Source organism: Aulonocara sp. 'chitande type north' Nkhata Bay, linkage group LG13, assembly GCF_057382095.1.
Source record: "Aulonocara sp. 'chitande type north' Nkhata Bay isolate Kocher_YH1m ecotype deep benthic linkage group LG13, A_spYH_male_GT1.1, whole genome shotgun sequence".
In the NCBI taxonomy this organism is placed as follows: domain Eukaryota; kingdom Metazoa; phylum Chordata; class Actinopteri; order Cichliformes; family Cichlidae; genus Aulonocara; species Aulonocara sp. 'chitande type north' Nkhata Bay.
Genome location: NC_141356.1, coordinates 21,936,380 through 21,953,112, shown reverse-complemented (window position 1 = coordinate 21,953,112; position 16,733 = coordinate 21,936,380). Strand labels below are relative to the sequence as shown.

General features: G+C 39.1%; 2 protein-coding genes across 2 annotated transcripts in view; both read right to left on the bottom strand.

Moving 5' to 3' along the window:
• Positions 1–6,984, bottom strand: part of bicc1a (BicC family RNA binding protein 1a) — a 59,934-nt gene extending 52,950 nt beyond the window's left edge. Inside the window, exon 1 of the mRNA XM_086259169.1 lies at positions 6,526–6,984. Within this exon, the coding sequence (XP_086115295.1) occupies positions 6,526–6,718 (193 nt within the window). The 5' untranslated portion in view covers positions 6,719–6,984. The remainder of the gene's footprint in view (positions 1–6,525) is intronic.
• Positions 6,985–8,291: 1,307 nt separating this feature from the next.
• On the bottom strand, positions 8,292–15,122 carry LOC147316041 (ubiquitin-conjugating enzyme E2 D4-like). The gene is made up of 7 exons (XM_086259168.1): positions 14,945–15,122; positions 14,319–14,382; positions 14,170–14,201; positions 13,351–13,428; positions 13,009–13,114; positions 9,448–9,541; positions 8,292–9,368 (listed from the first exon to the last, which is right to left on the bottom strand). Exons 1-7 carry the CDS (start codon positions 14,966–14,968, stop codon positions 9,323–9,325), a joined length of 444 nt encoding a protein of 147 aa, XP_086115294.1. The 5' UTR covers positions 14,969–15,122; the 3' UTR covers positions 8,292–9,322.
• Between the last annotated feature and the right edge of the window lie 1,611 nt (positions 15,123–16,733).

Sequence of the window (16,733 nt, the reverse complement as noted above, 5' to 3'; positions counted from 1 at the left end):
CTGTTACATTTATAGCTTTGAAAAAACACCATCAATATCCACAAAGCTGAACACCTGTTATTGTATTCCTACGGTGAGAAGTCGTCACTCTCAGTCTCTCAAAACAGCTCAACTCCTACTGGGTTGCCAAGCAACTATGCTATCAAATACACCCGCTAAGTGCCAGATGTCGCTGTCTGACAATGATAAAAGCCTATTGGAGAAAGACTACTCACTGACCCCAGGGGCACAAGAATGGACAGCACAGAAAATTTTCAGAACAGCCTTAAAGCACCTTTAAAAAATAAATACAATTAAAAATATATATCTATCCATAAACACCTAGACTATTTCTACATCATATTAGCAGCGAGATTTATTTACACTCAAGCATCCTGGGTAGTAGGGTCAACCAGTCCAGTATCAAGCTGTTCTCGATAACATGTCTGCGTTATGACCTCCCTTGTGTGAATACTGCCAAGTGATTACATAATGCTGTACATTCCTGGTGCCTGGTATCTACTGTGTTAGATCCCCCATGGAGCATAGGGAGTTATTCTCATTTAACAGGCTGAGAGCTCCCCTGTAAACATTACACTGGACTGTTAAGAAATCGCTTGACATGTCCTGTTCATCAGCATTGCAACCGTAGAAAAGCACATTTTTTCCTTGTATAGATGCAGAAAATCCTTAGATGCATGCATGCAACAATTCTTCACATTTTCTGTGTTATCTAGGCTAATGCGATCAATCAGAATAGTGTGCGCATTATTAAACAGTTCAAAGAAAAACATAATGAAATCAATGACATTGGCTAACCTTAAAATAAAGGGAGAAGGACTGCTCCCCCCCAGCTATTCTCTTTTGTTCATGCAATGAGTATTCTGGCAAAGGGAAGAACCAGATCGAAAAGGTGCCCTTATTAAAATTAATTTAAAAAAAAAAGTTTTCCCCCCAATCAAGGCAAGTGGAGAAAAGGCAGGCTGTACTGGAAGTTGAATGAGGAGAGAGAACAACAAGCCAAAACCCAAGGTTCTCCATAGATAAACAATGAAAGCTCTAGGGGGAGTGGTTAAGGGCTGGGTGGGGTGCGCGTGCGTGCACATTTATGGGAGTGTGGTGAGCGCACATGAGCGCAGGATAAGTCGGGGGTGCCCCACATGAAACATTTCTAAAATAGCAACCGCAAACCAGACGGAATGTAAATCTGCACTTTGAAAAGAGTTGAAGAAAGAGAGGTTTGAGGGACGAAGAAAAACAGGTATTCATTTCAGCCCATTTACAGTTCCAGGAGCATAGAATTGGGTCACAGCACTCCAGCTCCACTTGGACTGTTGAAATAAGACTCCTGGTTTTATTTTCTTGAGTAATGAATTACAGGTTTTTCCACCGACTGAAGCTCAATTATATTACAGCTCCTGAAAGCCTCATCATGCCCAGGATGAAGGAATTCAACGCGTAAGCAAAGTCGAATAGAATTGTTTAATTGTATCAGCATGTTTCAGTAAGATCTGCAAAACCCAGGAGAAAACGGGAGAGAGGAAATGTGGCAAACTGCAACCAGGCAATATCCAGTCAAGAGTAAAACCAGCAGGCAAATGAACTTAATCATTTATACTGCTGAACTGTATTTGCTGATGTGTGTTTGAATACAATAAATGATTCAGTGATTAAAGTGCTCTAAAAATGCAATATACACATATTCTTTCAGTGCATGTCTTCTTTTTAATAAGTCAGGCAACTTTTGCTGCACAGAACATATCGTGTAGTGTTTAGTGGTGCATTTTCAGACATGAAACATACAGTATTGCCTGTATACTCCTCTCCATATCTGGCGATTTACAATTTTAGTGTCATGAATTCTTCTTAAAAAACTATTTTTGATCATTTCTTACAATCTTTCCATTTATAGCCTAAAAATTCTCCAACTTCTTAGAAAATGGTTGAAAATCATCATTGATTGCCCTTTTAGCAAACTGTTGTTGGGACAACAGCCAGCACCCATCCCATCCTTCTCCATTGTTTTTGCAGTGTGACAGTACATAAAAAGTATTTATATGAACAAAAACGGTCATCTCAGTTCTTCCATCAGTTGATCACTGGGGATTTAAACTCTCTCATAACTCAAACTTCAATCATAGTGAAGTCTTTTTAGGTCTAATAAGGCAAAACCGATTCCAATAGAGAGAAGAGTACATCTATTCTGCTGGCACATTTACAAGTATAACACATTTTTATTGAATTACATTCAAAATCTGTTTTAAAGATCACAATAGCTCTGAGAAACAGATGACTAACTCATCAGAGCAAAAAAAGAAGGATTTTTACATTCAGACATATGGGATTTTCCTTCTCTTGCGCTGGCCCTGCACATATTTTCCATTCATGACTGAAATGTTTTCAAAAGTTGGACTGTGTAAGGCTTCTCCATCTTTACTTTCACTTTAGACTAGGTAAATATTGTGGTGCTTAATGGCTAGCAATTCAGTCCCTGGCTCTTCCACATCGTGAGACGCCCTTAGCAAGATGCTGAACTGAAGTTGTTCCCGACAGCAGGTGACATCTTTGGACGGCACCGCTGTGCAATTTTGGGTGGACGAGTGAGGCAAAGTGTTGCAAACAGCTAATGTCATGCCTTAGATTATCAAAGTTCAGTTATTTTAAATGAATCATGCAGCTAAACTATAGAGTTTCTGATGTGTGATTTGCCTGCGTTTGGTTGGGTTTGAAGGTTAAAGTGAGGATCGTGTCTTAGTATGAGATAAAGACTTGGGGAAAGTCCAACAACTCTACAGTGGATGTGATGGAAGCTGCAACACCAGAGCACTGTTTGAATACTCAAGAGGGAGCAATAAAAGGGGAGAACAAGAGAAAGCCTGCAGCACATTCCCCAAAAGACACTCACTTCCTGCCTGCGAGTCTTACCCAGCATCCAGGAGGAAGAGGAGGTTAAGCGCCCGCCCACACACACACAGACACACAAACCTACACCTCATCATTTAGATATAGAAACAAGCCACTAAATGTCTATTCTACCATTTAGAATTTCTACACTGCTTAAAAATAAAACGTTTTCATTCCGTCCCACAAATTCAAAAATTGTGAACTAGTACCAGTATCTTCAGATCCCCTAGTGTCTAAAATAACTTCATTATAATGCTGAAAATAATTGAAAATTCTCTCAGTGTCATATGCAGCGGTTTTTCCATTTAGAAATAAGCCTAACCAATAGTGTGTGGTTTAGAAGCAGGAAAACAAATTAGTTCAGTGACGAAAATGATTCACTTAGTCTAATTGCAGGCTGCTGTCGCAGTTACTCAGCAAACATGTTGTTAGGATGTGTATAAACAGTGGCCCACCAGGAGCCAAAATTCACTCACAAACACAGCTTAACTCTAATCATTAGTAGTCTAAATGATCCAGAGCTCTTACAGTTGAGCCATGCATATTAGAGCACATAGGTGAAAACTCACGGAAAGTCATGTTGCACTTACAGATGCATTCAATTTTGATAATTGGAGTTGGAAACAAATGTTACCTCTTTCCCACACTTGCCCCCAGTTTCTTAGTTTCGTGAGTTTGAATAGCGATGTAATAGGCACAAAAGTTCTCTTACACTGTTCCCTGCCCACACAAGACCATCCCTCTGTTAATGTCTCCAAGCCATTAACTTGGGAGTTCTATTTGCGGGTGCCAAGAGTACAACAGTAAATCCAGATAGCTGTTAGGGTGAGATTTTGTTGTCACTTTACACTCTATTTACTGATCTAAGCCCAGGAACCTGTGTCCCTGCCAATGCGAGAGACAGTAAATTTGTAATTGAAAAGCCGTTAATAATTTCCATTTTCTCCTGAAGCAAACTGTGCCAGAACAGTAAAATGCGGCTGATTCGAACAGCAGGTTAAGTGTGTATCATGGGATTCTGTTTCAGTGCAAAGTCGTGGAGACGTGCTGGTGACTCACCAACATCTTTTAATGGGCTACTGGGTCACTTTTATTCACCAGAATTTATGCAACCCCTGACTAAAGGGCTCTCAGTAGGTTGATGTCCTTCTCTGACCCCTTACCTGTATGTTCTAAATAAAGCTAGGTTTCATACTGAGAAATCATTTGGAAGCCAATAAAAGCAAATGCACTTGTAATATAAAGCTACAGAGGGTCATATCCCATACCGGTGAATAAAATGCTTGGAGTTGAAACAATAGATTAAATGTACCGTATGAAAGCTTACTATATATATTATTCATTGCTGTTTCAGACTGGAATCTTTGAATTAAACATGATGAATATTTAACCACATGGTACGCAGGCAAGTGGTCATCTCTCATCTGCCTCAAATCCTCCCATCAGTTTCCCTGAAGATTAGTTGTGAATGCAGTTTCCAAGCAGTACTGTAAAAGTTTTCCATGTCTTCAAAGAAATGAAATAAAATAAAATGTATGCCAGCTGCTTACATATAATCTGTATTTTAACAAAGCAAAAATGCAAACAGTGCAGGAACATTACCTGAATCTGGCAAAAAAAAAAAAAGAAAAGAAAAAAGAAAAAAGAATAGGTTATTGCATGATTTGACCCACAGCTCTTTCTCTGGGGTCAAAAACACTTAATTTTCCAAGAAAGAGAAGCCAGAGATACCTCACAGACAATAAAACACTGGGTAAAAATACACTGGAGCTCCCATAAAATGATTTCACTATGCTCCAAAACTCTGGCCTACAGAACATGATGTACCACATCAAAATCTACAGTCTATCCAATCAAAACACAGCCAGATGTTAGAATGCTCTGACCAAACGGGATGACGACAAAGGGGATGTGAATTTACACCTACTGAGCAAATAAATAAATAATAATAATTTTTAAAAAATGAGAATATATGATCATGTAGGCTTAAACAAACTTTTGAACTTTTTCTATCCTAATGAATCGTCTGCAATGTTCTGCACACGCTTGGATTGCAAAATGTTTACTGCAAGATAACCAAGGTAGCTATGAGGAGACCTCAGATCTCGGCTTCAGATCAAAACCAGTGAAAATAACTGTTAAAGCACTGTGGTATTTAAACCTGCACCTACAGCTGACTATAATGATCAAGAGTGGATCCCAACAGCCTTTCCTACTCTGCATCCTAGCTGCAATGTCAACATGTGCAGCGTCAGCCATGATGTCATAAAAGAGCAACTGGGAAACAAGAGGTTGGCAAAGATAAAAATCTGACAAACTGTACAGATTACATATGGCATACGCACACGCAGACACACTGCATGACGTGGCGTGCGGTGTGTCCGGAACACTCGGATTTAGGGCCAGCCTCTAGCAAAGTTGTTTTCCTGGAAGAGTTGGGGATGACATGGAGCACTGAGGAATGTACAGAGCAGTTAGGCAGCAGCAAGGACTTTCTCAAGAGGGAACTACGTGTGTGCATGTGTATGTCTGTGTTTTTAGTATAAGGGATGGACTTCAAAACCTGCCTCTTTTCAGAGCCTAGTTCCAGTTAGGACAGCTCAGACTAAACCGATGAACCGCATTCCCCAAGTTAAAGTCTTAAAAAAATATTAAGCAATAGTCATTACTGCTGTCAACACACACGATATAGTGTCCTTGACAGCGTTTCAACATGATTATGACTGATAATATTCCTCCTAAAGTCTTGTTTGGCTGCTCATCAGATCCAAGTCACTGAAATGATAAAGAATCCAGCCCACTTATGTAATGCTCTAATATTCCACACTCCAGCGTTTTGAAATCTGTGATAAATTACATCAACCTTTTGAGTTTCCAGGGACCTCTTAACTCTTAACTGAGTCTGACTGGGCCTCTCTTTACAAGCCTGTCATCGCTTGTTTAAGTGTTCATTGTCACTTGCACGTCATTAGGAGAGATCCCACTTTTAACTTTTCATCAGGATTCTGTTGTATTGAAGACAGAATGGATCACACAGTGTGATGCAATTACAGCTGTTGCTACTGGATTTGTTTAACGGCTTATGGTAACTAATCAACTTCCAGTTTATTATTTTCTAAAAGTCAAGCAAAGGTTTTGCATCATGCAGACTATTTTGCAAAGAGCCAGACACTCAGTTTACTCTACAAACAAATGCAGACTGCAGTAGTTGCTGCAGCGACAGCCTGTGGCTGGAGCACGCAACTACCCAAAAAAAATACCTCCAATGATGGTTAACCGACTTCTTCGACCTTCTGTTTGTTAAGGTGCAAAAATTAAGAAATGTGGACGTCCATTTTTCCAGGGCTGCCCACAGCTTCTGAGTGGTTAGCTATTACGCTGTTTTCTTATGTCCACGCCATTAATTGGAAGTCAATAGCTAATTGGCGCGGCCCATTTGACTTAATTGATTTTTCTCGGATTAAGCAAATGACACGCTCAAATTCCCCGAATAAGAGGCCTGAAATTTAAACAACTTCGAAAAAGTTTGATTATATGAGTCTAAAATAAACAAAGGGCCGGGCGAAAGCTGCTTCGGGATGCAAGGCATTGTTCGTTTAAATGTTTAAACTATCTAACTTTGCACATGGCTAATTTTATTACCTAATAACATGACTTCCAGCTTTTTACGGTCCACCCGAAACCTCTCCTCAGTCCACTCCGGGTCTGGCAGCGAGTGAGGGCCGCTGAGATCTTCCTCTGAGCCCGGCAGAGGAGAGTCTGCGCTGCGCTCGCTGTTGGAGCCCTGGTCCGACTGCTGCAAGTATCCGCTTAAAGCGTCGCACTGGGCAGCCATTGTGCTGCACGGAAACTTCTCCAGCGGCCACTGCGTTTAACTCAAAGTTAGGTCGAGTAGCAGGAAAGCGCCGTTACTTCTGCTACTTTTTATTCCGTCACTTCGAGTCGTTGTGGAAGCTCATCTCAACGCAGTTGTGACCTTCCTCTGCAGTTTTCTTTAAGCTCCTTCGTTTCCCCCCATTAGGCAGGCTTCTAAAAATAGGCAGGCGCACACGGAACCACTCGCTATAGGTTGTCTGGCGAGTTAACGGACGGCTACAGTACACGCACCAAACATACCAAGCAACTCCTCAGGAAAGTTTCACGTGTCATCCAGCAAAAAAAGCGGGACTCCTCCCAGAAACTTTTCTCGAGGATCTATACCTCCCCCTGGGTTCCTGAGAAGTTCCCCAAACTTGAATATGTGAGAGTTTTTGGTTTTGATTTGTGTTTATGCTCGTAAGGGCACAACTTGTATGTCTCATTTATGGGAAACTGTTGAGGGATTATATTGCCATTTATAGCCACGGAAATCATAGTTATTATGAGTCCAAAATTATACTAAATTACCAGCAGACGTGACAATCAAGTCTCTATAAATAATTAGACACAAAGACAGCTTTGACGTGTGTATAAACCAATTTTGCTGTGACTTTTCCCCCTCCAAACAGCCCTAGGCAAACTATCTATTGGTTTATAGAGGAAACACTAGAGTGGGAAAGGGAAGTAATACAGGAAAGAGAAAACAAAACAAAAGGGAGTGTAGAGGTCACTCAGTAATGCCAGCTATGGACATCCAGAGTTATTCATATTCACTGATCTCAGAGGTTTGTCCTCTACAACAGGAACAGCATTGCTAATCTTTATTTTGATTTAAATGTAAGGTGCCACTTAACGCTGTGCTTGCCAGCCAATTCAGACATAACAAACCTCCATGTTAACAACCCTAATGTGGCAGATGGAGCTTTTATCACACTGCAAACTAATCATGTAGCCGCAGGACCACGGTTCTTGGCCTAATTCGTTTTCCAACTTCTTCCTGAGATCTGGGATTAAAAGTGGTAATTATTAAGTACCTGACAATTTAATTTTAGTCTTATGAGAGAAGTTTTAACTGCATTTCTAAAAATGCAGATGAGCTTTGACATCTGTTCCCTTGAGCTAAACTTTCAAAAAATTCTGTCAAGGGTAAAGCAACCACCTGAATGTCCTACATGCTTATTTAAATGGTCAGGAAAAAAAACACTAGGATGCTTGTTTCTTGGCAGGCTGTAAGAGTTATTAAGACCAAGACAATCCAGTTCAGGGTTGTGGAGGGTTGAAGGTGGGTGGGGGGCTGGAGCCTCTCTAACACAGAGACAGACAACCATTCACACCTACAGCCAGTTTCACTGGATTCAAGCACAGGACGTTGTTAGTGTGAGACAACAGTACGAGTAGTCTTCTTTAGACTATTAGTAAATCCAATAGTCTGAAAAAGTCACATCAAATATTGCTTTGATGTTTTATCAGCTTACTGTGCAACTATTAGGTTTTCTTAAAAACAACCTTTAACATCCAGAACAATACAAAATGAGAAAACAAAGTCTGAATTATTTTTCATTGGAGGAATGTTGTATTTACTGCAGACTAAAACCAGACTACATCATCCATGCAGAATATGTTTATGGTAAATAAAGTAAAAATGCACAAAGAAAGCCATTTATATCATTATAGTTACTGACATATGCACAAACTGTGCTTTTCTCTCTTGATCCATTGGCAAAAATTGCTTTATTTTAAAATGCAGCAAGATTTAAATCATTGACAGAGAGGCTCACACTTTATGATAAAACTTCTAAGTGGTTTGCAAATTGAAGCCATTTTGTGAAAGCAGTGGTTATAAAATAGTGTAATAACAGCTGGGCAAACATGCTTGAGTTCGATTTTAAACAGGAAGTGCTCCACTTATATGGAGACACGAGCTTCATCAGCACAAAGGAAGGAGCAGAGGTGATGGTAATGGGTGGTCTGATTTCAATTGACAGAACAGGCCTCATTTTCAGTTCATAGCCAGAGCAACACTCCATAATAGCCACTATCCACACAATTAACCATTTAGCAAATGGGCCTGAATTAAATGTAACACAAACACGAATATTAAATTATCCACCAGAAATGTTTGGCAAGTAAAAAGTAAAGACTGCCACCTAGTGGTCAGGTTTATGACACCAAGACTTGGTTGTAGAAATGAAGAGTTATCACTGAACCATTTTCAGTTTAGTTGTGAGTACTCCTGAGAAACAATTATAAATTCACTTTTTGCATAATATTTTAATGCAAAAAAATCATGAAAAATAAATTCAGTATCATTCCATACAGCAAAAATGTAAAAGAACCTCCCCAAACTTCCATCTCATATCTAATAATAATAATAATAATAATAATAATAATAATAATAATGCCAATTTAAGAGAATAAAATAAAATAAACACTAAAAGCAGTTAAGTCAAGTAAGGTCTGGGTAGAGAAAGTGCTTCAAGCATGTCAAACACCTCAATTAGAACCAGTGAGGATAAAGCAATTAAACAGTCATATTCTGAGGTGTTGAGGGATGCGTCTTTGCAGCTGGAACATCAGTCCTTCACATTGCATACCTTTGGGTCCATTCCCTGGCAATTTTGTTGTACCTAAAGAGAAAGAAAATCATGTTAAGAGAACTGTGCACTTGTGTAATTGTGTTTTCTTAACAATCGGCTTTGTACTTACTTTTGTCTGTCTGATTTATAAATATGCGCGATGTCAGGGACTAGGGGATCATCTGGATTTGGGTCACAAAGCAGTGAGCATATGGATAATAAAACTGTTGAAACAAAGACACATAAGAAAATAAATGGATTAATTTAATTTAATTAAATCACCATGGTCACTTTAAGAAAGTTTATTTTTATTTTTTCAAGCTCCTCATATACACAAGAATAACTCTAAATTTGAAATACAAATAAATGAGCTTTGATTTGATGTACACTGACATCAAAATCCTGTTAGTGTAGGTCTTTAGTAAGTGTATTTAAACATAAAACATGCATTTGATATTTTTCTGACAGAAGTGCACAGAGTGCAGAGGTCACATTTCTGGATAATCAACCCTAAAAAAATCCTATTACCCATTTTCCTAAGGGCTAGAAATCATTCACTTGGAAGACTCCAGACTTCGTGACAAGACAGCGGATTGCTTCAATGCAAACTGTGTGCATTATGCTCATCTTTGAAATTCCCACCTCATGTTATGTTTTACCCAGCATTTCAATTAACTGTTAATTATATTGATTTATTTAAAAAGTTTCATTTCCTGTGATTTCAAAATAAAACGGATGCAAAACAGATACAGATCTGACATGGCACTGCTGTAATTTATCCATCCACACTGATACATTTACATTTTCAAATAACACTGCTGCAAACTCGTTACCATTGTTTATATCTGATAAGGCACATCTGTATGGAGACAGCAGTGGCATGAAAAAAAATCCTATATTTAATTGCACAACATTTACTAGCATAGACAACAGGGTCAGTACTGACGGCCACCATCGTCCCTGTACCCAAATCCTCCACCATCTCCTCATTGAACGACTGGCGACCTGTAGCCCTGACCCCCATCGTAAGCAAATGCTTCGAGAAGCTGGTCAGGGACTTCATCTGCTCTGCACTACCCGACTCACTGGACCCTCTACAGTTCGCATACCGCCACAACAGGTCCACTGATGATGCCATAGCCCTGACACTACACACTGCCCTGTCACACCTGGAGAAGAGAGACACGTATGTGAGGATGCTGTTTGTAGATTACAGCTCAGCATTCAATACCATCGTTCCCTCGAAGCTGGACAGGAAACTGCAGGATCTAGGACTGAGCAGCTCCCTCTGCAGCTGGATCCTTAGCTTCCTGTCTGACAGACGCCAAGTGGTCAGACTGGGCAGCATCACCTCATCCCCCATCACACTGAACACTGGTGCTCCACAGGGGTGTGTACTGAGCCCTCTCCTGTACTCACTCTACACCTACGACTGCACGGCCACTAACAGCTCCAACATCATTGTGAAGTTTGCGGACGACACTACAGTGGTGGATCTTATCACCAACAGTGATGAGACAGCTTACAGGGAGGAGGTCAGCGCCCTGACCCACTGGTGTCAAGACAACCATCTCACCCTCAACGTCGCAAAGACAAAGGAGTTGATAGTGGACTTCCGGAGGTGCAGAGAAGTACACACCCCCATCACCATCAACAGCGCTGCTGTGGAGAGAGTGAGCAGCTTCCGGTTCCTTGGTGTACATCTGGCTGAGGATCTTACGTGGTCAGTACACACAAACAAAACAGTGAAGAAGGCGCAGCAGCGCCTCTTCTTTCTCAGGAGACTGAAAAGATTCGGCATGAGCCCCCGCATCCTCAGGACCTTCTATCACTGTGCCATTGAGAGCATCCTCACTGGATGCATCACCACCTGGTATGGCAACAGCACCGCCTACAACTGCAAAGCTCTCCAGCGAGTAGTTCGGTGCTCTGAACGGATAATTGGAGGTGAGCTTCCCTCCCTCCAAGACATCTACAGGAAGCGGTGCCTGAGGAAAGCGGGGAGGATCATCAAGGACTCCAGTCACCCCAGCCATAAACTATTCAGACTACTTCCATCAGGAAGGAGGTTCTGCAGCATCCGGTCCCGTACCAGCAGACTGAGAGACAGCTTTTTCCATCAGGCCATCAGACTGCTGAACACGTCATAGACACCTCAGCTTCACTACTGGAACTTTAACATTATGCACTCCATACTGTACAGTAATGCCACTGTTTTGCACATGTCTCACTCTGTATATTTTATTTTATTTATTTTATATATTCTATTCATTGTTTACTCTATTTAATTTGTAAAATATGTGTACACACACACACACACACACACACACACACACACACACACACACACACACACACACACACACACACACACACACACACACACACACACACACAAAAATATTTAGTATACACATCCAGAAATGCATATACTATTATATATTGTACATATATTTATTAGTTTCAGATGTAGCCATTCTTGTATTTTGCTTGTTTACATTATTGTATTTTGCACAACTCTGTTGCTTGTGAAGCTCGCACACAAGAATTTCACTCACATGTGCTGTACCAATGTACCTGCACATGTGATGTGACAATAAAAAGTGATTTGATTTGATTTGACTATGATTAGTTATCCATGCTAACTACTAGTAATCAATAGACGTCTTTGTTTCCTTCTCTAGACTGCATAAGAGTCGGGATCGCCATGAAGTCATCGACAGGTTAATCAAGTTCCTTTGTGAAGCTACAAGATGAATGTTTTTGTTGTTGCAGAAAGGTGGATCTGACTAACTACATGCCAATGAGAAAACCCTGGTTTATCCTCCTTTATAAATCTTTATATTTACCAAAATTTAAAAAAAAAACAACTTTTATGTTTTATTTATATAGTATAACCTGAAAACTGCAAAGTATTGTATAGCAAAGCATGGGAACTGAGGGCTATTTTTTTGTGGATTAAAAGTGCCTTAAATGCAAGTTTAAGGCGCTTTGGAGTTGTTCAGTTTTTAGAACTGGAAACTACAGCCATCTTTTACACCATTTTTTTTCATGCGAAGGAGGATGACGAATTAGGGCAGGACAGGTAGTAAGTAGCTGCTGTCCTTACTTCAGCTGGAGCACAAGGTCACAGGTAGTGATGAGTGGCTTGGGAGGAGCATGTGTTTTAAACGGCCAAGAAAACCTTGGCATACAGGAGGACATCTCTCTTAAAAAAAGCATGTAAGTGTCAGAATGATTAAGACTTATACTGTCATTGCTCGTATCAAACAGGTAGACCATCTTTAAATAATTTAAACATGGCATTGTTGCTTGGCATCAGGAATTGCCTTGCTGAATTTGTATTAGTCATATGGTAAAGGTAGGCGTATACCCCTTTTCACTGAATCCGATGTATGCGCTGAGATGCTGTTAAGTAACGTGCAGACTCCAGCTACTGGGTGTAATATAAGCACAAGTGAAGATAATAATGCTGGAATCCAGTTATAAGAGCAAGAGCAGATATCCTGAGTGCACATGAATTTCTAAACTAAAACTGCTTGTCCATGCTAAAACACAAAACAGGATGAACAGTTAATCCAAATCTCTCAGTTTTAGGGGTCCTTAAAAACCAGAGTACAAGTAAATGTATCAAATACAACGAATCATAAATCCATGTCCATAAAATGAATGTGGACATGGATTTGGTTACCTTTTGATACTGTAAGTGCAGGTGACCACTGTGACCTCAAGATGTCAAGGCAAATGCTACCATTGCTGTTTATGTTTGGGTGATAGATTTTCGTAGTAAAGGCAACCTGTAAATAAAAGCAAAGCACAAATGTGCAAAATTAGCTATAATTTAAAAAACAAATACTGTAATAACAGTATTTTTATTTAAAAGATACCATTCATTTTCTGAATACAACTGGATCTAATAACAATATACAATATTCATTAATCATTTACTCTATACAGTGACAAAAATAGTGTTATCGGTATAGTATAGTGTAGTACTTCTGAGACAATTAGTCTCAAGAACAAATACACTTACCTTTGGTGGTTTAAAGGGATAGTCAGTGGGGAAATGCACAGAAAGGAAGAAAACTCCTCCATGATATGGGCTATCATTCTGAAATAAAGTAGAAAACTGGTTTAAAGTCATACCCAACACTTCTTTCTTAATTACAGGGATATAGTCACCGGTGATACTATCACTATATCTTACCACAATATCACAGTAATGTCATGATCCTTGATGATCAAACAATTATAAGAGCAAAAAGCAGGCATTGTGTATATATCGGCAAAACTAGTTGGAGCAGACTAGTGTCAGGGGGTTCCCCTGCCTCTCGTCCTATGATAGCGGGGATAGGCTCCATTCCCATGTGATCCTGATAAGGATAATTGGAAGAGAATGGATTGATAAAACTGGAAAGCCTTCAATTTTCTATCCCTGTTTACTGATTTATGCCCCCAGAGAGTTTTGTCACAAGAAGCTATTCAACTTTTGCTTCCTTCACCCTTGGTATTTTAAAAAGTCTCTCCATTTAAAACAACAACAACTATGAAATAGTGACTCTATCGACTCAAACTCACATGAGGATGCACTTTAAAGTGACTACATGTTTCAAAAGAATTTCGACACTTGCCATCAGTGTATCGATAATGTGTTGCATGAGAGATACAATATATGGCCTCAATAATGACCTGGCCTTCAGTGAATAGCATCAGGATAGAGTGTGCCAGTCTGTGCTGGCCATAAAGAACAGAAAGGGCTGTAAACTCCACATAAAACACTATTGTCTAGAGATCCAGAAGCAGCTTGGTTTAAAAAGAAAATGTCCAGGAATCATATCCAGAAAAAGCTCACCGGTCCTGTGATGGTAGCTTGCCAGTGAAACACTAAAGAAAACAACGATAAAGAAACAGCATGTGAGCATACAACACAGTCCCAAAAGACACAACTAAACTTTGAGACATGACTAAAAAGTAGCAAAATTAACCAAAAGTCACACTTACTGTCTTCCCCAACAGGTCCAGCAGAACATGAAGCTGGAGGGTCCCTCTGTAGGTCATTTAACTCCTGAAAAAAATCAACAGTTTTAGAGTTTGTCAGCGTGTGCACTGATTAAGAAGCAACACAAGCGTTACATTTTGTTAGACTGTATATTAATGTGGGCAAACTACCCTCTAAATCTAACAAAACCACGACTACAACCGGCAGCGGGTTTGGATTTAGGCTAATAAACCTGCAAAAATGCACAACATGTCACACGATAAAGCCCCGGCCCTTTCTCAAATACTTGATCCTAAAGAGGTTTATCAGTCTCTTCAACACGGCGACAGGCATACACCCAACAATAGCATAACTTAAATATCACAAAAGAAAAGCCTGGCTGAAAAAAACAGAAGGATTGTTATTCCATTTCTGTACCTGTATTGGCTCAAATGACTTGCAGACGGTAAAAAAAGAAATACTGACAATTGTTCATTGCGAATTTAAAAACATTATAAAACACTGATAACGCTAGCAAATATGCTGTAAGACAACTGACTCGCTACCGTTAAAGCTATGTTTCCGCATCGCTCCGACCTGTACACCGTACATCAAACAAATTATGTAAAAAAACGATTATTTTCTTTACCTTCTGTATTCTCTTCAGAGCCATGGCTAGTCTTTTAGATCGTTTGACAGACGATAGATATTAACTTTGACAGCTGTCAGCACCAACTACGCTCACTTTCTGCCGACTCGGTGTTATCTGTTTTGACAAACTGATTGCCTCTATTGTTTCCGCGTTTTTGTTGATGAACGGACCGGTGCATTGTGGGGGTTGGAGTTTTTAGTCAAGCCACTTAAAGGGACCGTTCACCGAGGAACAAATCATCCTTTAAAACTGACTCTTCCAAGAAATTAGTGAACAATTAACTTAGCAAACTTACTACTACACCTTATGTATTCTTTCTTTACTGATATTATGCAGCGGTTTATAACAACTGATTACGTATTTTAATACAGTTAAAAAAATAAAACTTTACATGCTTTCATATTTTTTAACTGTACATAATTTCAGATGAGATTAATAAAGTATTCTGATGCTTTTGGTGTCTAACTTGACAAATAAACAGCTTGCTAGTTTGTTGTTAAAGGATATGTTTGACATGAAGGTGCTTAAGTATGTCATTTACTGCAAGTGGGGTTCTTTCTTTTTGAAAATTACCTTGATATTACAACTTAATGTCTGATTTTTGGGGAACATGTTTGAAACTGAACACACACAAACCTATTTGGAGCTAGTCAGAACTCACTATGATGTAAGTTTCACTGAACACTTAAGGATATCTTGGGACTCTGTTGATTACAACCAAACAATAAAGCATTGGAGTGTTGATCAGGGAAATAAATTATATAATCAGTAGCATGACATATTGTTCTATTAAAACCTTGCACATCAAGATATTTGTATTGTTTTTTTTGTTTTTGTTTTTTTACGAATTAGATAGTATTAAATCATAGAATATTAAAACATAAAACTTATTTGTATAACATAGAATAGGAAAGTAACAAAATAGCAGAAGATATTATCAAACAATCACGATGTGGAGCAGACTTTCTGCTTTACTTCAAAGGATTTTATGAAAAATATTTTTGAAAATACAACCATTTTGATACATGGTAATCTATATAGGATGTATACATAGTTTACATACTACAGAGATTAAAAATAAATTAGACAAACTAACATAATTTTCTGTTTTTTTAAAAGCCCATTGCTGTTACTGTTTGCACTCTGAAGCACTGTCCAATCAGTTTTGCAACATTTGGCTGGATCTGAGCAGAAAGTATAGCACTGTACACTTTACTATACACCCTGCTTCTTCTATTATCAGTCACATCATAAATAAACACTAGTGACCTGTCGAGCTGACACATGCCATAACAGTAAAAGTCTGCACTTCAATCACATCTTATTATCTTATTATTGTTATAAACAAAACAAAAAAAGATGTAATTATCAGCTTATTATGACACCTACATTTCTAACACTTACTGTAGTCCTGGGGTTCAAGGCTTAGTGACTTTTTTTCCCCTAAATCACTAATAAGATGAAAGTGATTTGTAGTTTAAAGTACTTTAACTGGTCAGTAAGACTAAAAAAGTGCAAAATGACACTAAGGGCAAGTCGGAGCCAAAATTGTAACCGAACCCCCACCCAACCCAGGGGAAAAAATTATATATATAAATCTAGGGTCCATGAAAGATTATAAAGAAGCAATTAAAGAAACGCAAAGCCATGAGAAAATATGACATCACTTACCTCATTATCAGGTTTGAAAACCCGTTATTCAATTCAATTTTAGATTCAGTTTTACTTACATAGCATCCAATTCACAGCAACAGTCACCTGGAGGCGCCTGTTACCTCTACAAAGT